The sequence below is a fragment of the Trachemys scripta genome, chromosome 1 (genome assembly GCF_013100865.1).
Source record: "Trachemys scripta elegans isolate TJP31775 chromosome 1, CAS_Tse_1.0, whole genome shotgun sequence".
NCBI classification, from domain to species: Eukaryota; Metazoa; Chordata; order Testudines; family Emydidae; genus Trachemys; species Trachemys scripta.
The window spans coordinates 141,357,403-141,377,595 of NC_048298.1; the positions used below are offsets into that span (position 1 = coordinate 141,357,403).

The following is a 20,193-nucleotide window of genomic DNA, read 5'->3' on the forward strand; positions in this document are numbered from 1 at the left end:
ACCTCTGTGGGAAAAGAAGTGTGTGCTGGCCAGGGTTGTCAACATATAGATTCTGAGCAATTACAGATGTGATGTAGCTCTGAAAAAGGCAATCTCCATCCTAGAACATATTAGGCAAGGCATTTCCACTAGAGATAGAGAAGCATTAATGCATTGTATAAGGCACTGGTAAGACCTCATCTGGAGGTTTCACAAGTCTGGTCACCCATGTTCAAGAAAGAGGAAGTCAAACTGGGACAAGTACAGAGAAGAGCTACTAGGATGATCAGAGGAATGGACAGCCTATCTTATGTGAGGAGACTGAAAGAGCTTGGCGTGTTCAGTCTAGCAAAAAAAAGGTTGAGAGAGGATATGAGGCACAGCCTGAGGGCAAAGGGTGCCCTGATATCTAGCAGTGAGTGAGCATAATCTGTCTCTGAAAGATGTCATGTAATATGTCAATGGAAAGCTCATAACTGACTGATTATTAGTATCATTGTGTAATATAGGTGCAAGTAACTGATGCAAAGTTATGGACATATAGTGAAATTGTAATTCTTAAAATATGTTTGCCAGACAAACAGGAGCTACCCCACCCTAAACAAAGGAATATGGTTTTTCCACCTGCAGTTACTTCCAGTATTTTGGAAAACAATGAGAATGCATTTACATTAGGGCTGTCAAATTATTTAAAAAAATAATCGTGATTAATCATGAGATTAAAAAAAGTCATAATTAATCCTTGTTTTAATCGCACTGTTAAATAATAATAGAATGCCATTTATTTAAATATTTTGGTTGCTTTCTACATTTTCAAATATATTGATTTAAGTTACAACACAGAATACAAAGTGTACAGTGCTGACTTTATGTTATTTTTTTTACAAATATTTGCACTGTAAAAAAGATAAACAAAATAAATAATATTTTTCAATTCACCTCATACAAGTACTGTAATGTAATCTCTTTTTATTGTGAAAGTGCAGCTTACAAATGTAGAATTTTTTTTGCATCACTGCATTCAAAAATAAAACAATGTAAAACTTTAGAGCCTACAACTCCACTCAGTCCTACTTCTTGTTCAGCCAGTCACCAAGAAAAACAAGTTTGTTTACATTTATGGAGATAATGCTGCCCACTTCTTATTTACAATGTCACTTGAAAGTGAGAACAGGTATTCACATGGCAGTGTTGTTGCTGGCGTTGCAAGATATTTACGTGCCAGATATGCTAAACATTCGTATTCCCCTTCATGCTTCGACCACCATTCCAGAGGGCGTTTACATGCTGATGATAGGTTCTGTTCGATAACAATCCAAAGCAATGCGGAATGACGCACATTCATTTTCATCATCTGAGTCACATAAAAAGCCGTTTCTGCATCAAGGTGTTGCTCTTTCAAGACTCTCTTGCAGCATGTTCCATACCTACTCCCTCTCAGATTTTGGAAGGCACTTTAAATTCTTAAACCTTAGGTTGAGTGCTGTAGCCATCTTTAGAAATCTCAAATTGGTACCTTCTTTGTCTTTTGTCAGATCTGCAGTGAAAGTGTTCTTAAATTGAACAACATATGCTGTGTCATCATCTGAGACTGCCATAACACGAAATATATGGCAGAATGAGGATAAAACTGCAGTGCAGGAGAGATACAATTCTCTCCCAAGGAGAGCAGTCACAGATTTAATTAACATGTATTTTTTTTAATGAGCGTCATCAGCATTAGAGACTTGTGTACTCTTCAGGGACTAATGCACCTGACCCAGTATTTGCAGTGACACCCCAAACAACATGTTCAAAACAGATTGGGATATATTAGTCAACTGGACCACAGCACTGGAAGTCCTTAGGTTAGCATAGAGAAATGAAGGTTAAAGCATAGTCCATTCTGGTCAAGCCATAATTCATCAGTGAAGCTGTAGTGAACTCCATTTTCAGGTTCTGTCTCTCTCTCTGACTTCCTTCCTTAGGGTATGTCTACACTATGGGATTAATCCGAATATTACAGAATTCGAATTTTGGAAACAGATTGTATACAGTTGAATGTATGCGGCCACACTAAGCACATTAATTCGGTGGTGTGCGTCCATGTACCGGGGCTAGCGTCGATTTCCGGAGCGTTGCACTGTGGGTAGTTATCCCATAGGTCCCGCAGTCTCCCCTGCCCATTGGAATTTTGGGTTGAGATCCCAGGGCTTGATGGGGCAAAAAACATTGTCGCAGGTAGTTCTGGGTACAGCCTCACCCCTCCCTCTATGAAAGCAACGGCAGACAACCATTTCGCACCTTTTTTCCTGGGTGAACACTGCAGACGCCATACCACGGCAAGCATGGAGCCCACTCAGCTCAAGACAGCAGTCATGAACATTGTAAACACCTCGCACATTCTCGTGCAGTTTATGCTGAACCAGGACCAGAAAAACGAGGCAAGGAGGAGGCGGCGACGGCAGCGCAGCAACGAGAGTGATGAGGACATGGACATGGACACAGAATTCTCTCAAACCGCGGGCCCCGGCGCTTTGGAGATCATGTTGTTGATGGGGCAAGTTCTATCCGTGGAACGTCGATTCTGGGCCCGGGAAACAAGCACAGACTGGTGGGACCGCATAGTGTTGCAGGTGTGGGATGATTCCCCAGTGGCTGCGAAACTTTTGCATGTGTAAGGGCACTTTCATGGAACTTTGTGACTTGTTTTCCCCTGCCCTGAAGCACCAGAATACCAAGATGAGAGCAGCCCTTACAGTTGAGAAGTGAGTGGCGATAGCCCTGTAGAAGCTTGCAACGCCAGACAGCTACCGGTCAGTCGGGAATCAATTTGGAGCGGACAAATCTAGTATGAGGGCTGCTGTGATGCAAGTAGCCAAAGCAATCACTGAGCTGCTGCTACCAAAGGTAGTGACTCTGGGAAATGTGCAGGTCATAGTGGATGGCTTTGCTGCAATGGGATTCCCTAACTGTGATGGGGCGATAGATGGAACCCATATCCCTATCTTGGCACTGGAGCACCAGGGTACCCAGTACATAAACTACAAGGGGTACTTTTCAGTGGTGATGCAAGCACTGGTGGATCACAAGGGACATTTCACCAACATCAACGTGGGCTGGCCGGGAAGTGTTCATGACTCTCGCGTCTTCAGGAACACTACTCTGTTTAAACGGCTGCTGCAAGGGACTTACTTCCCGGATCAGAAAATAACCGTTGGGGATGTTGAAATGCCTATAGTTATCCTTGGAGACCCAGCCTACCCCTTAATGCCATGGTTCATGAAGCCATACACAGGCATCCTGGACAGTAGTCAGGAGCTATTCAACTACAGGCTGAGCAAGTGCAGAATGGTGGTAGAATGTGCATTTGGACGTTTAAAAGGTCGCTGGCGCACGTTACTGACTTGCTCAGACCTGAGCCAAACCAATATCCCCATTGTTATTGCTGCTTGCTGTGTGCTCCACAATCTCTGTGAAAGTGAGGGGGAGATCTTTATGGAGGAGTGGGAGGCTGAGGCAAATTGCCTGGCAGCTGATTACGCACAGCCAGACACCAGGGCGATTAGAAGAGTACACCAGGAAGCGCTGCACATCAGAGAAGCTTTTAAAAACTAGTTTCATGACTGGCCAGGCTACCGTGTGAAAGTTCTGTTTGTTTCTCCTTGATGAACCCACCCCCTTTATTGATTCATTCTCTGTAAGCAACCCACCCTCCCCCTTCGATCACACCTTACTTTCAAAGGAAATAAAGTCACTATCATTTAAAAATCATGTATTCTTTATTAATTGATTATAAAAAGAGGGAGAGAACTGACAAGGTAGCCCGGGTGGGGTTTGGGAGGAGGATCGGAGGGAAAGAAAAGGCCACTAAAAAAAGGTTAAAATAATGACAGCCTCTTGCTTGGGCTGTCCACTGGGGTGGAATGGGAGGGTGCATGGAGCCTCCCCCCCGCGCGTTCTTACACGTCTGGGTGAGGAGGCTATGGAACATGGTGAGGGGGGAGGGTGGTTATACAGGGGCTACAGCAGCAGTCTGTGACCCTGCTGCCATTCCTGAAGCTCCACCAGACACCGGAGCATGTCTGTTTGCTCACGCAGCAGCCCCAGCGTTGCATCCTGCCTCATCTGATCTTCCTGCGGCCACCTCTCATGTCGAGCGTCTCTCCTCTCTTCACGTTGGTCCCTTCTGTCTTCACGTTGGTTCCTCATGTTGGTCCCTCCTGTCCTCACGTTCACTGGCATCTATCCTGTACTTTGATACCGTGTCCTTCCACTCATTCAGATGAGCTCTTTCATTGCGGGTGGATCCATGATTTCTGTGAACATCTCGTCTCGCGTCCTCTTTTTCCAACGCCTTATCTGAGATAGCCTTCGGGACGGAGGAGGGAGGCTTGAATAATTTGCAGCTGCTGGAGGGAGGGAGGGAAAAAAGGGAGAGAAGTATTTTAAAAGATCCATTTTACAGAACAATGCTTATACTCTTTCACGGTGAACAACACTATTCACGTTACATAGCACATGTGATTTCTGTGCAAGGTCGCATTTTGCATTTTAATATTGAGTGCCTGTGGCTTTGCTGTTAGAAATCACAGATGCAGGTCCGGGCAACAGAATTCGGCTTGCATGCGGCCATGGTAAGCCATTGTCTTTCAGCTTCTGCGTCCTCCTTTCCCACATACCAAGCAAAGCCCGTTGAGTGCTGCGGTTTTCCTGTTAACCTGCAGCAGCAGAAAACAAACTAACCCCCCCCTCCATCCAATTCTCTGGGATGATCGCTTTATCCCTCCCCCCACCGCGTGGTTGGTATCAGGGAAGATGCTTGCTAGCCACACGTGAAAAGTTCAGCGCCAATCCCCCCTCCCCTCAGCGCTTGGCTTACTACAGGGAAGGATTTCTTTTCAGCCACAGGCAAACAGCCCAGTAGGAAGGGCCACCTCTAGCCCCTTAATTAAATTCCCGTATTTCATCCAGGTTACCATGAGCAATATCACTCTCCTGAGGATTACACAGCGAGATAAAGAACGGATGTTTCTTGAATGCCAGCAAACACCGGGACCATATGCTGCCAGGCTTTGTCATGCAGTGATACCAGATTACTTGCTACTAGCACAGCGTGGTCAAGTGTCCTACCATGGAGGACGGAATAAGGCTGCACTGCCCAGAAACCTTCTGCAAAGGCTTTTGGAGTACCTCCAAGAGAGCTTCATGGAGATGTCCCTGGAGGATTTCTGCTACATCCCCAGACACGTTAACAGACTTTTCCAGTAGCTGTACTGCCCGCGAATGCATCCCAAGTCCTCAGGGCAAATTAATCATTAAAAAACGCTTGCTTTTAAACCATGTTTCATATTTTAAAAGGTAAACTCACCTGAGGTCCCTTCCATGGGGTCATGGTTTTGGTTACTGCCTTGGGAGGCTTGTCAATCAGGCTAAGAAAAAGATCCTGGCTGTTGGGGAGAACAGAGTGTTGTGTGCTCTCTGCAAGCTCGTCGTCATCCTCCTCCTCCTATTCCCCATCTGCAGAATCCTCTGGTGTGGCTGAGATTACCCCCGCCTTGGAATCCACTGTCAGAAGTGGGGTAGTGGTGCAGCCCCCTCTAGAATTGCATTCAGCTCAGCGTAGAAGCAGCATGTCTGTGGCTCTGACCTGGAGTGACCGTTTGCCTCCTTTGTTTTTTGATAGGCTTGTCTGAGCTCCTTAACTTTCACGTGGCACTGATCTGAGTCGCTATTGTGGCGTCTCTCCATCATGCCCTTGGAGATTTTTTCAAAAGTTTTGGCATTTCGTCTTTTCGAACGTAGTTCGGCTAGCACTGAATCCTCTCCCCATATAGCAATCAGATCTAGTACCTCCCATACGGTACATGCTGGTGCTCTTTTTCGATTATCAGATTGCATGGTTACCTGTGCTCTCCATGTTGGGCAAACAGGAAATAAAATTCAAAAGTTCGCGGGGCTTTTCCTGTCTACCTGGCCAGTAAATCCGAGTTCTGATTGCTGTCCAGAGCGGTCACTCCCGGAAGTCAATACCGTCGAATTGCGGCCACACTAACCCTAATTCGAAATGGCAATATCGATTCCGGCGTTATTCCCCTCGTCGGGGAGGTGTACAGAAATTCGATTTTAAGAGCCCTTTATTTTGAAACAGATGGCTTTGTTGTGTGGACGAGTGCAGGGCTAATTCGATTTAACGCTGATAAATTCGAATTAAACTCATAGTGTAGACCAGGCCTTAGTCAGTTCCCAGGTGAGAGAGCCCACAGTCTTTTTCCAGAGCCCTCACTTATTCTCCCATCTCACACCTCTTAGCCCTTTGTTCTTGAGTGGGGGTCTCTGCTCAGCTTCCCTACTGAGAGTATCAATCCCTGTTTCTCAAATTGTTTCTCTTGGACCCTTTGTTGATTTGGGTTGATTTCATTCATTTCCTTACTGACTCTATTCATTCTACCCAGGCAGAGATATGACACACAGACCTATGTTTCTTAGGTCTTGTCTATACTTCCAAGTTTTGTTAACAAAAGTGATGTCGACACTCAGAAATCTGCATAATAAAAGTTGGCAGAGCGCGTCCACAGTTGGGGCACTATCATCGACAGTGTGACCATTGCACTGTGGGTACCACAGTCCAGCTCGATACCATCTGTCACTAGGTGTTGTGGGAAGGTGGAGCAGATCACGGCACATCTTGGGACCTGGCTCAATGTCCTGTGATGTATTGGTTTCTGTCCCAGCACTTGATGGGCTTCCGGCTTTCTTTCATGGCATTTTTCAATGGCCCTTCTTTGCTGTGTACCCTGGCATCTTTATGAGAAAGGATGGATCCCGCATTACTCTCCTATGCTCTGTTAACTGTCATGAAGACATCGTGGATGGCAGTGCAGTTAATTGCAAAATTCCTAATTGAAGAAGACTCCCAGTTGCCTGACATGCTGTGTGATATGGATAGGAGCAAATTTAGATTGCTTTTGGCATTCGCAGAACAGCTGAACATGGTGGAACGTCATTTTTGGGCTTGGGAAACAAGCACTGAATGGTTGGATCATGTTGTCATGCAGGTGTGGGATGACAAGCAGTATCTACAGAACTTTCGGATGCAGAAAGCCACCTTCCTGGAACTGTGTGTGGAGCTCACCCCAGCACTGCGGCACAAGGACACCAGAGCTGTGTGTAGGTCCAGCTATCATTATGAAAGTTGTCTGAATGGGGTGGAGCCAAGGGGAAACCGAGAAGTCCTGGAAAGTGGAAAGGACTGCGCGGGTGGAGTTGGGGGGTGGGGGAGGCACGGAAAAGAGTTCTGAATGTGCTGCAGGAGCAGGGCCGGCTCCAGGCACCAGCGCAGCAAGCAGGTGCTTGGGGTGGCCAACGGAGGGGGCAGCACGTCCGGGTCTTTGGCGGCAATTCGGTGGCGGGTCCCTCAGTCCCTCTCAGAGGGAAGGACCTGCTGCCAAATTGCCGCCGAAGAAGAGGCAGCGGTAAAGCTGCCGCCGATCACGGCTTGTTTTTTTGTTTTGTTTTGTTTTTGCCGCTTGGGGCCGCAAAAACGCTGGAGCCGGCCCTGTGCAGGAGAGGGCAGGCATGGATCTGCTCAGTCTGCAGCACTATTAAGGAGTTCAGCATCTGCCTTTGCACCTCCATTACTTTAATCATCCATTCAGTAGTGTCCTTAACAAACACCTGATTTTCTTTTCTGTCCTGCCTTTCGGCTTCCCTCCAATCCTTTTGTTCCCTTTTCTCTGCATTGGAAGAGTGCAATACCTCCCAGAACAGGTCTTCTTTGCTCTGTCTTGGGCACTTTCTTATCTGGGGGAGACGCTCAGCTGGTGTGTATGGATCACCTGAAGGTCACATCTGCCAAAGCACAAGGAACAATGCACAGAAGCATGATTAGGAGTACTTGTGGCACCTTAGAGACTAACAAATTTATTAGAGCATAAGCTTTCGTGGACTACAGCCCACTTCTTCGGATGCATATAGAGTGGAACATATATTGAGGAGATATATATACACACATACAGAGAGCATGAACAGGTGGGAGTTGTCTTACCAACTCTGAGAGGCCAATTAAGTAAGAGGAAAAAAAAAAGTTATATGAGCAGATCCAGGAGCTCCACAGTAGTTCAAGCGGGAGAGCGTTTGCTGCAATAACCTGCCATGGTCACCTGGGAAGATGCGATGAGACCTCTCCATGCCAAATGGAATTTCAAAAATTCTAAGGGGCCTTCTAAGGGGGAGGGGCAGATGGTCATTTACTTGGCTGCAGGGCAATGGCGTTCAAACTGCTGACCAGAGCGGTCACGATGGGCATTGTGGGACACCTTCTGGAGGCCAATTAAAGTGATAAAATCAAGCGTGGTGCCTACACCGGCACTTTGTCGATAAAAATTTAGAGGAAAAAGACTTATGACTCTCGTCGGGGTGATTGTATTTTTTTGCCAAAACAGGGCGTTTTTGCTGCCAAAAGTCACATTGCAGTGTACGCATTCACTGTTTGTAGAGTAGACAAGGCCTTAGTCAGCCATGAGAGCAAACTTAATTATTTTTTCCCCACTGAGTAGCAATGCAAAGAATAGGGGAAAACGAGGCACACCTAGGATTCAAGCAAATATTACAGGAAATTCCCACTTCATTACAAGTATGCAAATATGTGTAGGTTTTGTCAGTATCAGGGCATAAGGCTTTTATTACAAAGGATATTGTCAGCAGTGAGCAGGAATATGAGAGAATTCTAGTGCTTTAATCATGGTTAAGCAAAATGTAGGTTGAGATAATATCCTGTGAATAAGTGTAAGGAAGTTGTAAAAGGCTGTGAAGTGGTTTTTAAATTGTACACGTGATATTCTTTCTGGGGAGTTGGCTAAGTGTGTGAGTTACACTGGGATCTGGAACCTCCTGAATCTTATAATGCCACGGGCCAGGGTGAGTACGTGCTATGTGCATATTGAGGCATTGTTCAAAGAGCACAGAGAGAAAGTAGCACGAGCAGCGCTCCCTCACCCTTTAATAGAGTTAGATGGAATCTTGTAGGTGAGAGGGAATGGATTTTAAAAAGAGGTGAAGAACTGGTACATTTCATCAATGTGGGGTTGGCAGAGTAAAGGTATGTGTGTTAATGGGGCATATTGGGACACTTCTGAAAGAGGGCAGAGTTAAGGTTGCCCATGCAATGTTAACTGAGTGTTTCCTGATTTTCAAAAGTTTGAATTTTGCTCAACTCAACATTCTGCAAGGGGACAACATGCCACCAAGCAACCTTAACTCTGTGTTAATGTAGCTTTTTGCCATTGAATACACTTAGACTTTTGTAAAGCATTTGACTCCATGCCAAAAACATTCTGTTTAAAATAATAATTAGCACTCTACAGCATCAATAAAGCACATATTAAATGAATTCAGAACTGGCTGACTTATCTCAAAAAGTAGTAGTCAATGGGGAATCATGATCAGATGGGGGTGTTTCCAGCAGAATTCCACAGGAATCAATTTTAGAACCTTAACTCTGGGTTAACTAAGTTTTTTTTCATTTAATAATACAAAATAGAACAAGCATAGACTCTGGTGTGGTTTCCATAGATACTGTGATAATGTGACAGGTTCCAGAACCCTGCATAGGTGAACCATCCTAAATTCAGGTGCTAGAATGCTGCATAAAGATGCAGATTAATTACTGTTGACTGTTCTTAGGTGGGCTTTGTTAGCTCCAGCCGTATAGAAAATGGTTTGGAATCGTTCTTATGAGACAGAGGGACCTAGACTAGAGACTGAGCAGAATTAATCCTTCTGGAAAATCAGACTTAGGGAGAAATCTTAAGCTGAGATTTTTTTAAAGATAGTTTTGGAAGATATTTTCAAATACCTAATATTAATCGAGAAATAAGGTGGATGACATGATCTTGTATTGGACTAACTTCTGCTGGTGAGAGAGACAAGCTTTTGAATTTACACAGAACTCTTCTTCGGGTCTGGGAAAAGTACTCAGAGTGTTGCAGCCAAATACAAAGTAGAACAGATTGTTAAGCATCAAGAGTTAACAGGTCGCAAGAGACTATTCTGGTGAAATGGGGAGTTAATGGTCTCTGTGACACTCTGAGTACCTTTCCCAGACCTCAGAGTAACAGCCGTGTTAGTCTGTATCCGCAAAAAGAAGAACAGGAGTACTTGTGGCACCTTAGAGACTGTCAAATTTATTAGAGCATAAGCTTTCGTGGACTACAGCCCACTTCTTCGGGCTGTAGTCCACGAAAGCTTATGCTCTAATAAATTTGTTAGTCTCTAAGGTGCCACAAGTACTCCTGTTCTTCTTTTTCCCAGACCTGAAGAGGAGCTCTGTGTAAGCTTGAAATCCTGTGCCTTTCACCAACAGAAGTTGGTTCAATAAAAGCTATTACCTCTCCCACCTTGTGTGTCTATAATCCTGGGACCAACATGATTACAACAGCAAATAATAGTAATTGGATTTTTTTCATATTCTTCAGTGTGTATCCAAGGAGCAGCACTGTTGAGCATGAAAGCTCAAAATTGAAACTTCGTGTTCAAATCTTAGTGAAATGTGGAAAGTGAACTAGTAAAAATTAAATCATAAATGTGAAAAGAGAACAGAAAAAAAATTGTTTTTGATAATCTAAAGTTTTCCTAATGGGATTGGGGGATATATATGTTTTAAAGTAACAATCTCTCTTTAATTTATGGTAAACTAAAGAAAACCAGGTTTGTTAGAAATTCATCCTTCTGTCTACTGTCACAGGTATTCAAGCTCAAAGCAGTGCAGCTGGCAGGAAAGCTCCTTCCGGCATTTAACACACCCACAGGCATTCCCTGGGCAATGGTGAATCTGAAAAGGTAACAGATTTTCTTTTGTTATAGTTTTAAACCAAAAATTGTAATGGCACATCTCTGTCCTTTCTAGGTAGAGGAAGTGTGGAAGATACAGACGAAGTGATGTTCACTACACTTGAGAGTAAATATACTAGGAGCCTGAGGACTCTGCCTCATGTGCATTAACATTAACTGTAGCAGATTGTGACTGCTCTCATTTTGCATATGAAGGTTCGGCCCACTGTAGCTCCATGGCCATTATGCAATGCTATATATTGGCCCAGAACCTCTAGTCAAAAGGGGCACATGAGCATTTTATAATGGGACCTGCAGTCTCTGTAGACCACACCTGGTCCAGGCAACATAGTTAAACTCCATGAGCTTCATGTATTGTGTGGGCTGTGTGTTGGCCACACCTTTCTCAGCAGAGGTTCAAAATACTTGTAAAGATGAAAGGACTGATTATCCACCCAGTCATACCAGTTTCACGCTGATGTAAATCTACTGATTTAGTGGAGTTATTCCTGATTTACATTGGTGTAACTGGAAGAAGAGTCTTGACTGATGGTTACATATAATATATAATATTCTTCTCTGGCTTAGTCATCTCACGTTTATATTTTTAAATTACATTTTAAATTAAAGTTTGTATGTACTTTATTTATTGATTGTGTAGCACCCTGGGTTTCACAGTCATTATTCCAGTTTAATGTAGCCTCAAAAAAATCTAAATTCTAAGATGACTACATTAAGAGGGAGCTAAGTTTGAGAGTACATATAAGTAATTTACGGTAAAGTATATTACAGAGATGTTTGTAATTATCCCAAAACAAAGCACTATAAATCCAGAAAATTCAAAATTAAGATTAAACTAAATTGAAATCCAAATATGTTAAGGTATGGATATGAACAATTAGTGCACCCAAATAACCGTAACTCTACCCCATAATGACACCACAGAATGAGCATCTGATTAAAACATTTTAATATTTGTGGTTTCAGATTAAATCAAACTGATTTTTAAAGACATATTAGATTTTGTTCTTTCTCTTTTGTTTTCCTCCTTTATTTCTTCAGGATGAAGTTAAGGTTGTTTGGATGCCCTATAGCAGGGGTCTTAACCTTTTTCTTTCTGAGGGCCACTTCAACATGCTATAAAAACTCCAGGGCCCAGCAGGGGTGGGAGAGGGAGATTCAGGGCTCCGGGCCAGGGGTGGGACCCTTATGCATGCATAGGTGTAGGTTGACTTGTATTTTGGGGTGGCAAGGGCTGGCGGGGCTTGAGCCAACTCCACACAGCAGGGTCTAGGGAGGAAGCACCAACTCCACTTTCTGACTCATCTCAGCAGGCCACCCACCCTGTCTGGATTGTGGAAGGATGCAACCAAAACATATAACTCAAGTGGGGGGCTCAGCTCAAAAAGTTTGAAAACCGCTCAAAGTGCAGACAAGGGATAGCTTGGGACTGTGTGCAGTGAGGGGTGTAACGCAGGGTGCAGGGAAGGGGGTAGCTAGGGGCTGTGTGCAGGCAGGGGGGTAGCTCAGGGTGCAGGGAGAGGGGTAGCTAGAGGCTGTGTGCTAGGAGGACTCCCCCTGGGGTGGCTGCTCCCCAAGGGCTCTCCTGGCCCCAGAGCCAGGTCTCCTGCCCGAGCAGCTCTTACAGGCTGCATGAGCAGTCAGAGGTGGCTGGGAGCTGAGGAGAAGCTGCATCCTTAGGCACTAGCAGCAGACAGGGGAATGTTATGGCTGCCCGCTCTGTGGCACCACCAGCCAGAGGAGCAGCTTCCCTGCACCGCCTGGCTCCAGCTTCCCCTCTGTCTACGTCCTGGCCAGAGAGCAGAGCCTTAGGAGGACTGGGGGAGAGTAGGAGGTGAGGGAGTGGAGCTGCCCCTGGGACTGCCCCACTCTGGGTAAGGCACTGTAGTTTTGGGCGGCAACACCCTTGTGCCCCCTCAACTCTGCCCATGTGCTCAGGGCTTCTGCTTGAGTTGGGCTTCAGCCCCACCAATTCTGGCTTCAGCCAGGGGTGGAGGGCACTGGGGCTTGGGGCTTCAGCCCCAGAGCAGAGGCCCAGCTTCCAGCTTCTGCCCCAGGAGGGGGTGGGGCACTGAGGCTCGTGGTTTCAGCCCCACAGCTCCCGCTTCAACTCTGCGGGGGAGGGGGGGTCGGGAGGGTTGAGGGGTGCCGGGACTCAGGGCGCCAGGTTTCAGCCACAACCCCATTTGAGAACCAGTGCTCTATAATGCATTTCCATACTTTGCCATTTTTTTATTTCTTTAAATTTAGAAACTTAACTCTGGAATGCCTGGGTTTGTAATGTTTGGGGTTGGGATAATCACAACATCTCTGTAATATATTTTACCCTAAATTACTGTCAAGCATTGTGAACCTTAACTCCAAGTTCACATCATTTTTGTCTGGGAATTTCCATATGGGTGTTTATGATTGTTTTTTTAAATTATTAAAAATGTCAACGTAAACAAGAAAGTCAAAAGTAATGATTCTCTGAGATTCATCTAATGATTTGTAGGTATGTCGTATGAACTGGAAATCATTAAAAATATGTAACTGTTAGAATCTGATTCACCGGTACACTCTGGCTGCTTTAGGCTGCTCTGGAGCAACACAAAGCAGCCAGGGCATACTGGCCAGTTAAACTAGGTTTACAGCTGCTTTGCATTGCAAGAGCAGTGCAAGTCAGCAGGAGATGTATCCCATTTTCTTCTTCCCTACTGTTCTCTATACTCCCCTGCACACACAAGTCCTATTTCTGACCACTGTTCATACACACTGCAAGTTTTCTATTTCCTCTTGTCCTCTCTGTTGAGTAGATCTGGTGCAGTGGGTGATAGTTTTAAAATAAATATTTAAGATTAATAGTTATTTTTGCTGGCATTTTCATAACTGAAATGTATCTGTCATCAGAGGCTGAAGAATAAAATCTCCTCAACAGAAACATATGACGAGTCACATTTCAAAATGGCCACCATTTCCCATTGTCTTTAATGGGCCTGAGGCCACAGGCTACCTTTCATTAAGATGCCTTCTTACAAAACAGGTACTGGCTCCCATTGCTTCCTGTGGGAGTGAAACTAAGCTGTCCTCACAAAAGATGGTGTCTCCCTATGCTATCAGAAAATGGAGAAGAGGACTATGAGTAGGGTTACCATATTTAAAAAATAAAAAAAGAGGACACTCCACGGGGCCCTGGCCCGGCCCCTTTCCCAACTCTGCCCCTTCCCCGCCCCTTCCCCAAAGTCCCCGCCCTAACTCCACCCCCTCCCCTTCGCGCCCCGCATTCCCCCTCCCCCCTCCCCGCCCCCGCAAAAAGGGCTGCCCGAGCACTACCGGCTTCACGGTTTGCTGGGCAGCCCCCAGACCCTGCGCCCCCGGCCAGTGCTTCCCCAGCGCAGCTGGAGCCCGGGAGGGGAAGTGCCTGGCTGGGGGCGCAGGATCTGGAGGCATAGGGGTTGCCCAAAGCCCAAGCATTACCGGCTTCACGGTTTGCCGGGCAGCCCCCAGACCCTGCGCCCCCGGCCGGCGCTTCCTCAGCGCAGCTGGAGCCCGGGAGGGGAAATGCCCGGCAGGCGGCTCAGGGTCCAGAAGCATGGAGGCTGCCCGAATCCGGTAGTGCTCGGGCAGCTCAGCTTTAAACAGAGCAGAAGAGTCAAGGTAGGGAGCACAGCAGCTGCGGGAGGGGAAGTGCCCGGCCGGCGGTATTTTTCCCGGACATGTTCGGCTTTTTGGCAATTCCCCCCAGACGGGGGTTTGATTACCAAAAAGCCGGACATGTCCGGGAAAAACCGGACATATGGTAACCCTACTATGAGAAGCCAGTGAATGGAGAGAGTGGCTATTTTGGCTAAGCACAGCATGTGGCCTCAATCTCATTGAAAACAGTAGGAGATAGCAGCCATTCTGAAAGGGGGCAGTTCACTGTCAAATTTTCTGAAGTAGAATGAGAAACTGTCATTTATGAAAATAATGGCAAAAGTGATCAACCAAAAAAGAAAAAGAAAAAACACCACCTTCAAATATAGCCAAGCATAAAATTTCAGTTAGTTTTAACTGTATTTTGGAGTTTGAAGAGTTTGCATTTTTCCATTATTGTTAGCTCAACCAAAAGTAATGGGCTTGATGTCACTGAGTGACATTCTATCGCTGTGCTATGCAGGAGGTCAGACTAGATTATCAAAATGGTCACTTCTGGCCATTTTGATCATCTATGAATTATTCCAGATATTAAAAAGAAGTTAGACAACTGATAATAAATTTCTTAAAGAACCCATTTTAATTAATTTCAGTTAATAAACTAATTCATGAACTTATAAATGCTAAGGGCTTGTCTACACAGAAAAGTTTTTTCCATATAGATAAACTTTAGTTTTTCATCATAAACTCCCTTACATTGACACACAAAAGTTCTTTTTTTATTTAGCTGTCATCTTATCCCGCTTTAACTGGGAAGCAACATAACTCTTAGGCTTGGTCTATACTATAAATTATGTTGATGTAAGGAGTCTTGCATCGACCCAGTTGTGCATGTGTCTACACTTAAATTTATTTCCGACTGAGTAAGTGGCCTGTTATTCCGACATAATAACACCACCTCACGGAGTGGTGTTGAGCCAATGTTTATGTACAGAGGTTGGCACGGTACGCATGTAGACACTCTGTTACCTTTGTCAACCCTAACAGTCCTCCAGTAGTTGTCCCACACTAACTGTTCTGGTCACCATTGTGAATTCCACTGCCCAGGGGTCACGTAGACTGGAAGACACTCCTCCCTTTTAAAGCCCTGTGGATTTTTGAAATTCCTTTTCCTGATTGCCTAGCGAGAAGAGCACACCTAACAGCTCTCCACTGTTGTGTGCAACTGCCTAGCTGACCATACCAGCTACACACTCCAGATGTGCTCCGACCTGGAGGAGACAAGATATATTGGAATTCCTGGGCCTGTGGGGAGAAGAGGCTGTGCTCAGGGTATGCAGGAGAAGGGGCATAATGGACCAGCAACAGTGCTGCGTGAAAGCCAAGGAGCTTCAGCAGGCATACCAGGAGGCCAACAATCAATTCGGTGTCAAGCCGCAAATCTGCCACTTTTACAATGAGCTAAACCATCTATATCTCCAAGGAGCCCAAATCACAGGTCTCTGCTGTGAACAAAAAGGAGGAGGGGGTGGACAAGGAAGAGGAGGAGGATGGGAGACAGACAACTGGATCCAGCTGCACAGCAAGCTAGGACCTGTTTTTGACTCCACTGCAGTCCAGCCAGTCCTGTCAATAGAGCATGGGCAAGCCCAATGCAGGGGAATGAACCTCAGGTAAGTGTGTACATAAATTTTCCATTCCAGGGATGGCCCCCTCAAAATAGCAGGACACAGCTTTTGACTTTTCATTAATTTACTCATGCTAGAAGAACCAAGAGAAGTAGAGTTGCTATCTGCTTTTCAGTCCCTCTAGAGTTAGGTGCGGGGAGAGGGAGCATGCAAAGCAGTTTGTTTATGTACACAGGGGTGTCCCTTGAATCCTCCTGAGAGATCTTGATGAAATTTTCACAGAGGTGCTCTCCAGTACTCTGTAGCAGGGTTCTAGGGATGGCAGCCTTATTTCTTCCTCTGAGGTAGGACAATTTCCCACGGCACTCAGTGATAACATTGGCAGGCACCATTACAATACACAGCCTAGCAGTATACGGACACAAGTGGCTTTGGGATGCCAGCAGCAGCTGTGTTCTCTGTATCTTTGTTACCATCAGGAGTGAGATATCAGCTAAAATCACCACTGCCTGTGGAAAAAGGTGCCAGTATCCAGTGTCAGTGCCCTGTGTTAGTAGTATTATGCAACCAAGCAATTCTTTCCTCATTTCCCTAATCTCTAATGGCCATACTCACCGTGGCTGGTGCTGTGACTGGCACTGTGCACAAGCAATCCCAGCCAGAAGTGAAAATGAACTTGTAGTTCTTGAAACTTTAGGGGAGCAAGTTCTGCATCTTAAATTTCAGTTTCCATAGTGACTATACTGACAGCGGTAACTTTGTGTTTATCTGCAGCTGCTGCAGCTTTGAGGGACTTCCCCTCCACATCCGCAGAATGTCTGACCCAGATAAGGAGGAGAAAGAAGAGGACTTAGGATGACATGTTCACTGAGCTTCTTCAAGTCAGTGCTGCACTGGACTTTGAGCACAGGGACTGCAGGATGAACATTGGGGACAGCCTGGAGAAGGAAAGAGTGGAGAGGAGGAAGGCGCAGGAAAAGGAGCGGGAGATGCACCAGGACATAATCAGGCTTCTCAGGCAGCAAACTCAGATACTCCAGACTCTGGTGGACCTGCAGGTTCAAGAATCCCGTGCTCGCCTCCCTCTGCAGCCCGTTGAGAACTAATATTGGGACCTCTCTATATCCCCTGTCCCCTTCAACATTCCACATGGCATCCAGGGCTGCCTCACTATCCCTACCACTCCACCCCGCAGGATACTAAAGACAGTCACAGTTTCACATACACTTACCTGTGAAAGCGATGGTTGGTGTAGATGTAGCTGAAATAGGCATGAATGTTTTTTCCCCTTCATAAGTTCTGTTCTGTTCCTTTAAGTTTCAGTAAGTTTATTTTAAATATATTTATTTTAAAATTTCAGTTTCTTTTTTTTACTGAATTCTTGTACAAAATGAATGTCTGTTATTTAAAACATAACTCTTTTTTATTTGTTTGCAACATCTACTACCAAGTGCTTAACAGGTATGAAAGCAACCAATTACTTGTTACTGACAATGTGATACAACTCATAGAATAAGCCATAAACAAAATTAATAGATGTATTGACAGCGTTATATTTCTGTATATACAGCAATCACTGCACGATTCCTATTAGACCACAAAAGAGAAGGGCTGTGCAGAGCACAGTACAACAAAATACATTACGTAGCTTACTGTAAAAATGGTCTTTCAAAACCCGCCCTGAGCTTTGAGCTCTTCTAATAGCCCTTGTGTCTGCCTGTTCAAACTCAGCAGACAGCCATTCCAACTCTACCCAGGCAGAAAGGTTTCCCCCTTTGCTTCACAGATATTATGCAGGACACAGCAGGCAGCTATGACCATTGGGATATTTTTCTCACTGAAGTCCAATCTTGTGAGTAAACAATGCCAGAGTCCCTTCAATCTACCAAAAGCACATTCAACTGTCATTCTGTACCTTCTAAACTGGTATTTGAATCGTTCCTTGGTGTTGTCAAGATGTGCAGCTTCATAAACTAGGGGAACAACGGGTAGGCTGGGTCACAGATCATTGTTGGCATTTCAACATTCCCAATGGTAATCCGCCGGTTGGGAAAGAAAGTCCCTGCTTGCAGCTTTCTGAAAAGTCCTGTGTTCCCTTCCATGACCAGCCCAGGCTTATGTGGGTGAAGCATCTTCAGTGATCCACCAATGCTTGCATTACCATAAAAAAGTAACCCTTTCTGTACTCTGTGACAAGGTGGTCTGGTGCCTAAATAGGCATATCCATGCTGTCTATCACTCCACCACAGTTCAGGAACCCCATTGCTGAAAATCCATCCACTATATCCTGCAAATTGCTGAGAGTCACAGTCCTGTGTAGCAGGAGGTGATTAATGGCTCTGCATAGTTGCATGTCAGTGGCCCCTCAGTGGATTTCCCAACTCCAAATAGATTTCTGACTGACCGGTAGCAATCTGGCGTTGCACATTTCTCCAATGCGATCGCCACTTGTTTCTCTGCTGTTAGTGCAGCTCTCATTCTGGTGTCCCTGCACTGGAGGGTTGGGGCAAGCTCGGAACACAGATCCAGGAATGTTGCCTTGTGCATCTGAAAGTTCTGCAGACACTACTCATCATCCTAAGCCATCGTTACAATGTGATGCCACCAATCAGTGTTAGTTTCTCGGGCCTAGAAGTGGCTCTCCACCATCTACAGCTGCTCTGTGAACACCAACACAACTTTGAATTGGTTCTCGCTATGTCCAATAGCAATGTATCCTCCATGAAATCGTCATGTTCCCTACTGATTCGGTTCTTCTGTGGCTCTGCAAATACTGCAGGATTGTACGCTCTGTGCTTGCAATGCTCATGACAATAATACAGAGCTGGGAAGGCTCCATGCTTCTGTCAGAGATGGCAGATAGCGAGGAGGGCTATGCAGGTTTGTGGGATTTTGAAAAAAGGCATGAAAATTATGGAATACAGATGACATTGTGGGATGGAGACTGTTGCATGTTGGGAAGTTGACCCCAGGCTCCCAGTCATCCCAGCACAACTCATTTTGGCACCATCATGCATTTTCAAAAAGTTCCCAAATGACTGGATTCACACTGGGATACGTACCCATGGTGCACTGCACTGTGCATTGGTACTAGCATTCCTGGTGAGTACGTGCACCACCGACACAAGGAGCCAAGTATGCACACATATAAGCAATGTACTAACGGCAGAGGCTTTAGGCCAACATAACTTGCTTGAAATAACTTTGTAGTGTAGATGTGGCCTTATTTCAGAATGTTACAAGGTTTGCATGGAGGCATCCCTATTTTGAATTAACTGCTATTTCAGGCAGTCCTCCTTCTGCTATCCCACACTACGTTGCTTCACACCTGCACTAGCCTATCTGTTTACTTGTATATAGCCCTCTGCTACTCCAGGTTCATCTTGGCTGGATTTCACCTCCATGTTTAAATGATGGCACACATCTAGGGATGCCCCTTTGAAATTCCAGCTTGTGACAAGTTCACACTCTTGGACTCTCATATCCATTATAGGAGTCATGTGCAATGTCTTCATATGGTTCTGTCTAGAGGTCCTGGACTTCATTGGCCACTGGGGAAAAGAGCGTGTTCAGGCCCATATTAACAGCAAATGCAGGAGAAGGCTCAGAGCCATGCCAAAGCAAAGGAACTCCAGCAGAATTATAAAAATGCTAGGGACAAAAGTAAGACCTCTGATAATATTCCCACTACCTGTACCTACTATGAGAAAATGGACTGGATTTTTGCCAAGGATGCCACCTCCAAACCCTGATATGGGATTCTGGACAAGTTGACTAGAGTATCAGAAGATGCCCAAGCCATCATGGAAACTAAGAGATGATTTCTCAAGACCACCAAGATCACTTCAGCATGCCAAACGCTGAGACTGAAAAATTTCAGCTCCTGACTAATAACATCAATCCCTAATAGCATAATTGTTACACAAAGCATATCCATTGCATTCCTTTCCGTGGTTACAGTACATTAATTTTCCTGCACTACATGCGGGCCTCAAAGTAGGAGCACAATGCATCATTGAGCCTAGCTGCCTGACCAGTTGGGCCATTTTGCAGAGGCACCCTCTCTTGGCTGTTCACACATTCAGAAAGTCTCTCCACCTTTGCCTCTCAGCCCTTGGTGAGGCTCTCACCTTTGCTGTCA

The 20,193-nt window shown here is 45.4% G+C and overlaps 1 protein-coding gene across 5 annotated transcripts in view; it reads left to right on the forward strand.

Moving 5' to 3' along the window:
* The window catches only part of MAN1A2 (mannosidase alpha class 1A member 2), a 295,186-nt gene that overhangs the window by 174,447 nt on the left and 100,546 nt on the right, over positions 1-20,193 (forward strand). For all 5 annotated transcript variants that reach the window (XR_004647895.1, XM_034787853.1, XM_034787871.1 and 2 more), the window contains one exon: positions 10,703-10,797. Coding sequence is in view for 4 of the 5 variants with exons in the window: in XM_034787853.1 (XP_034643744.1) it covers positions 10,703-10,797 (95 nt within the window). In the remaining variant the exon portion in view is untranslated. The remainder of the gene's footprint in view (positions 1-10,702; positions 10,798-20,193) is intronic.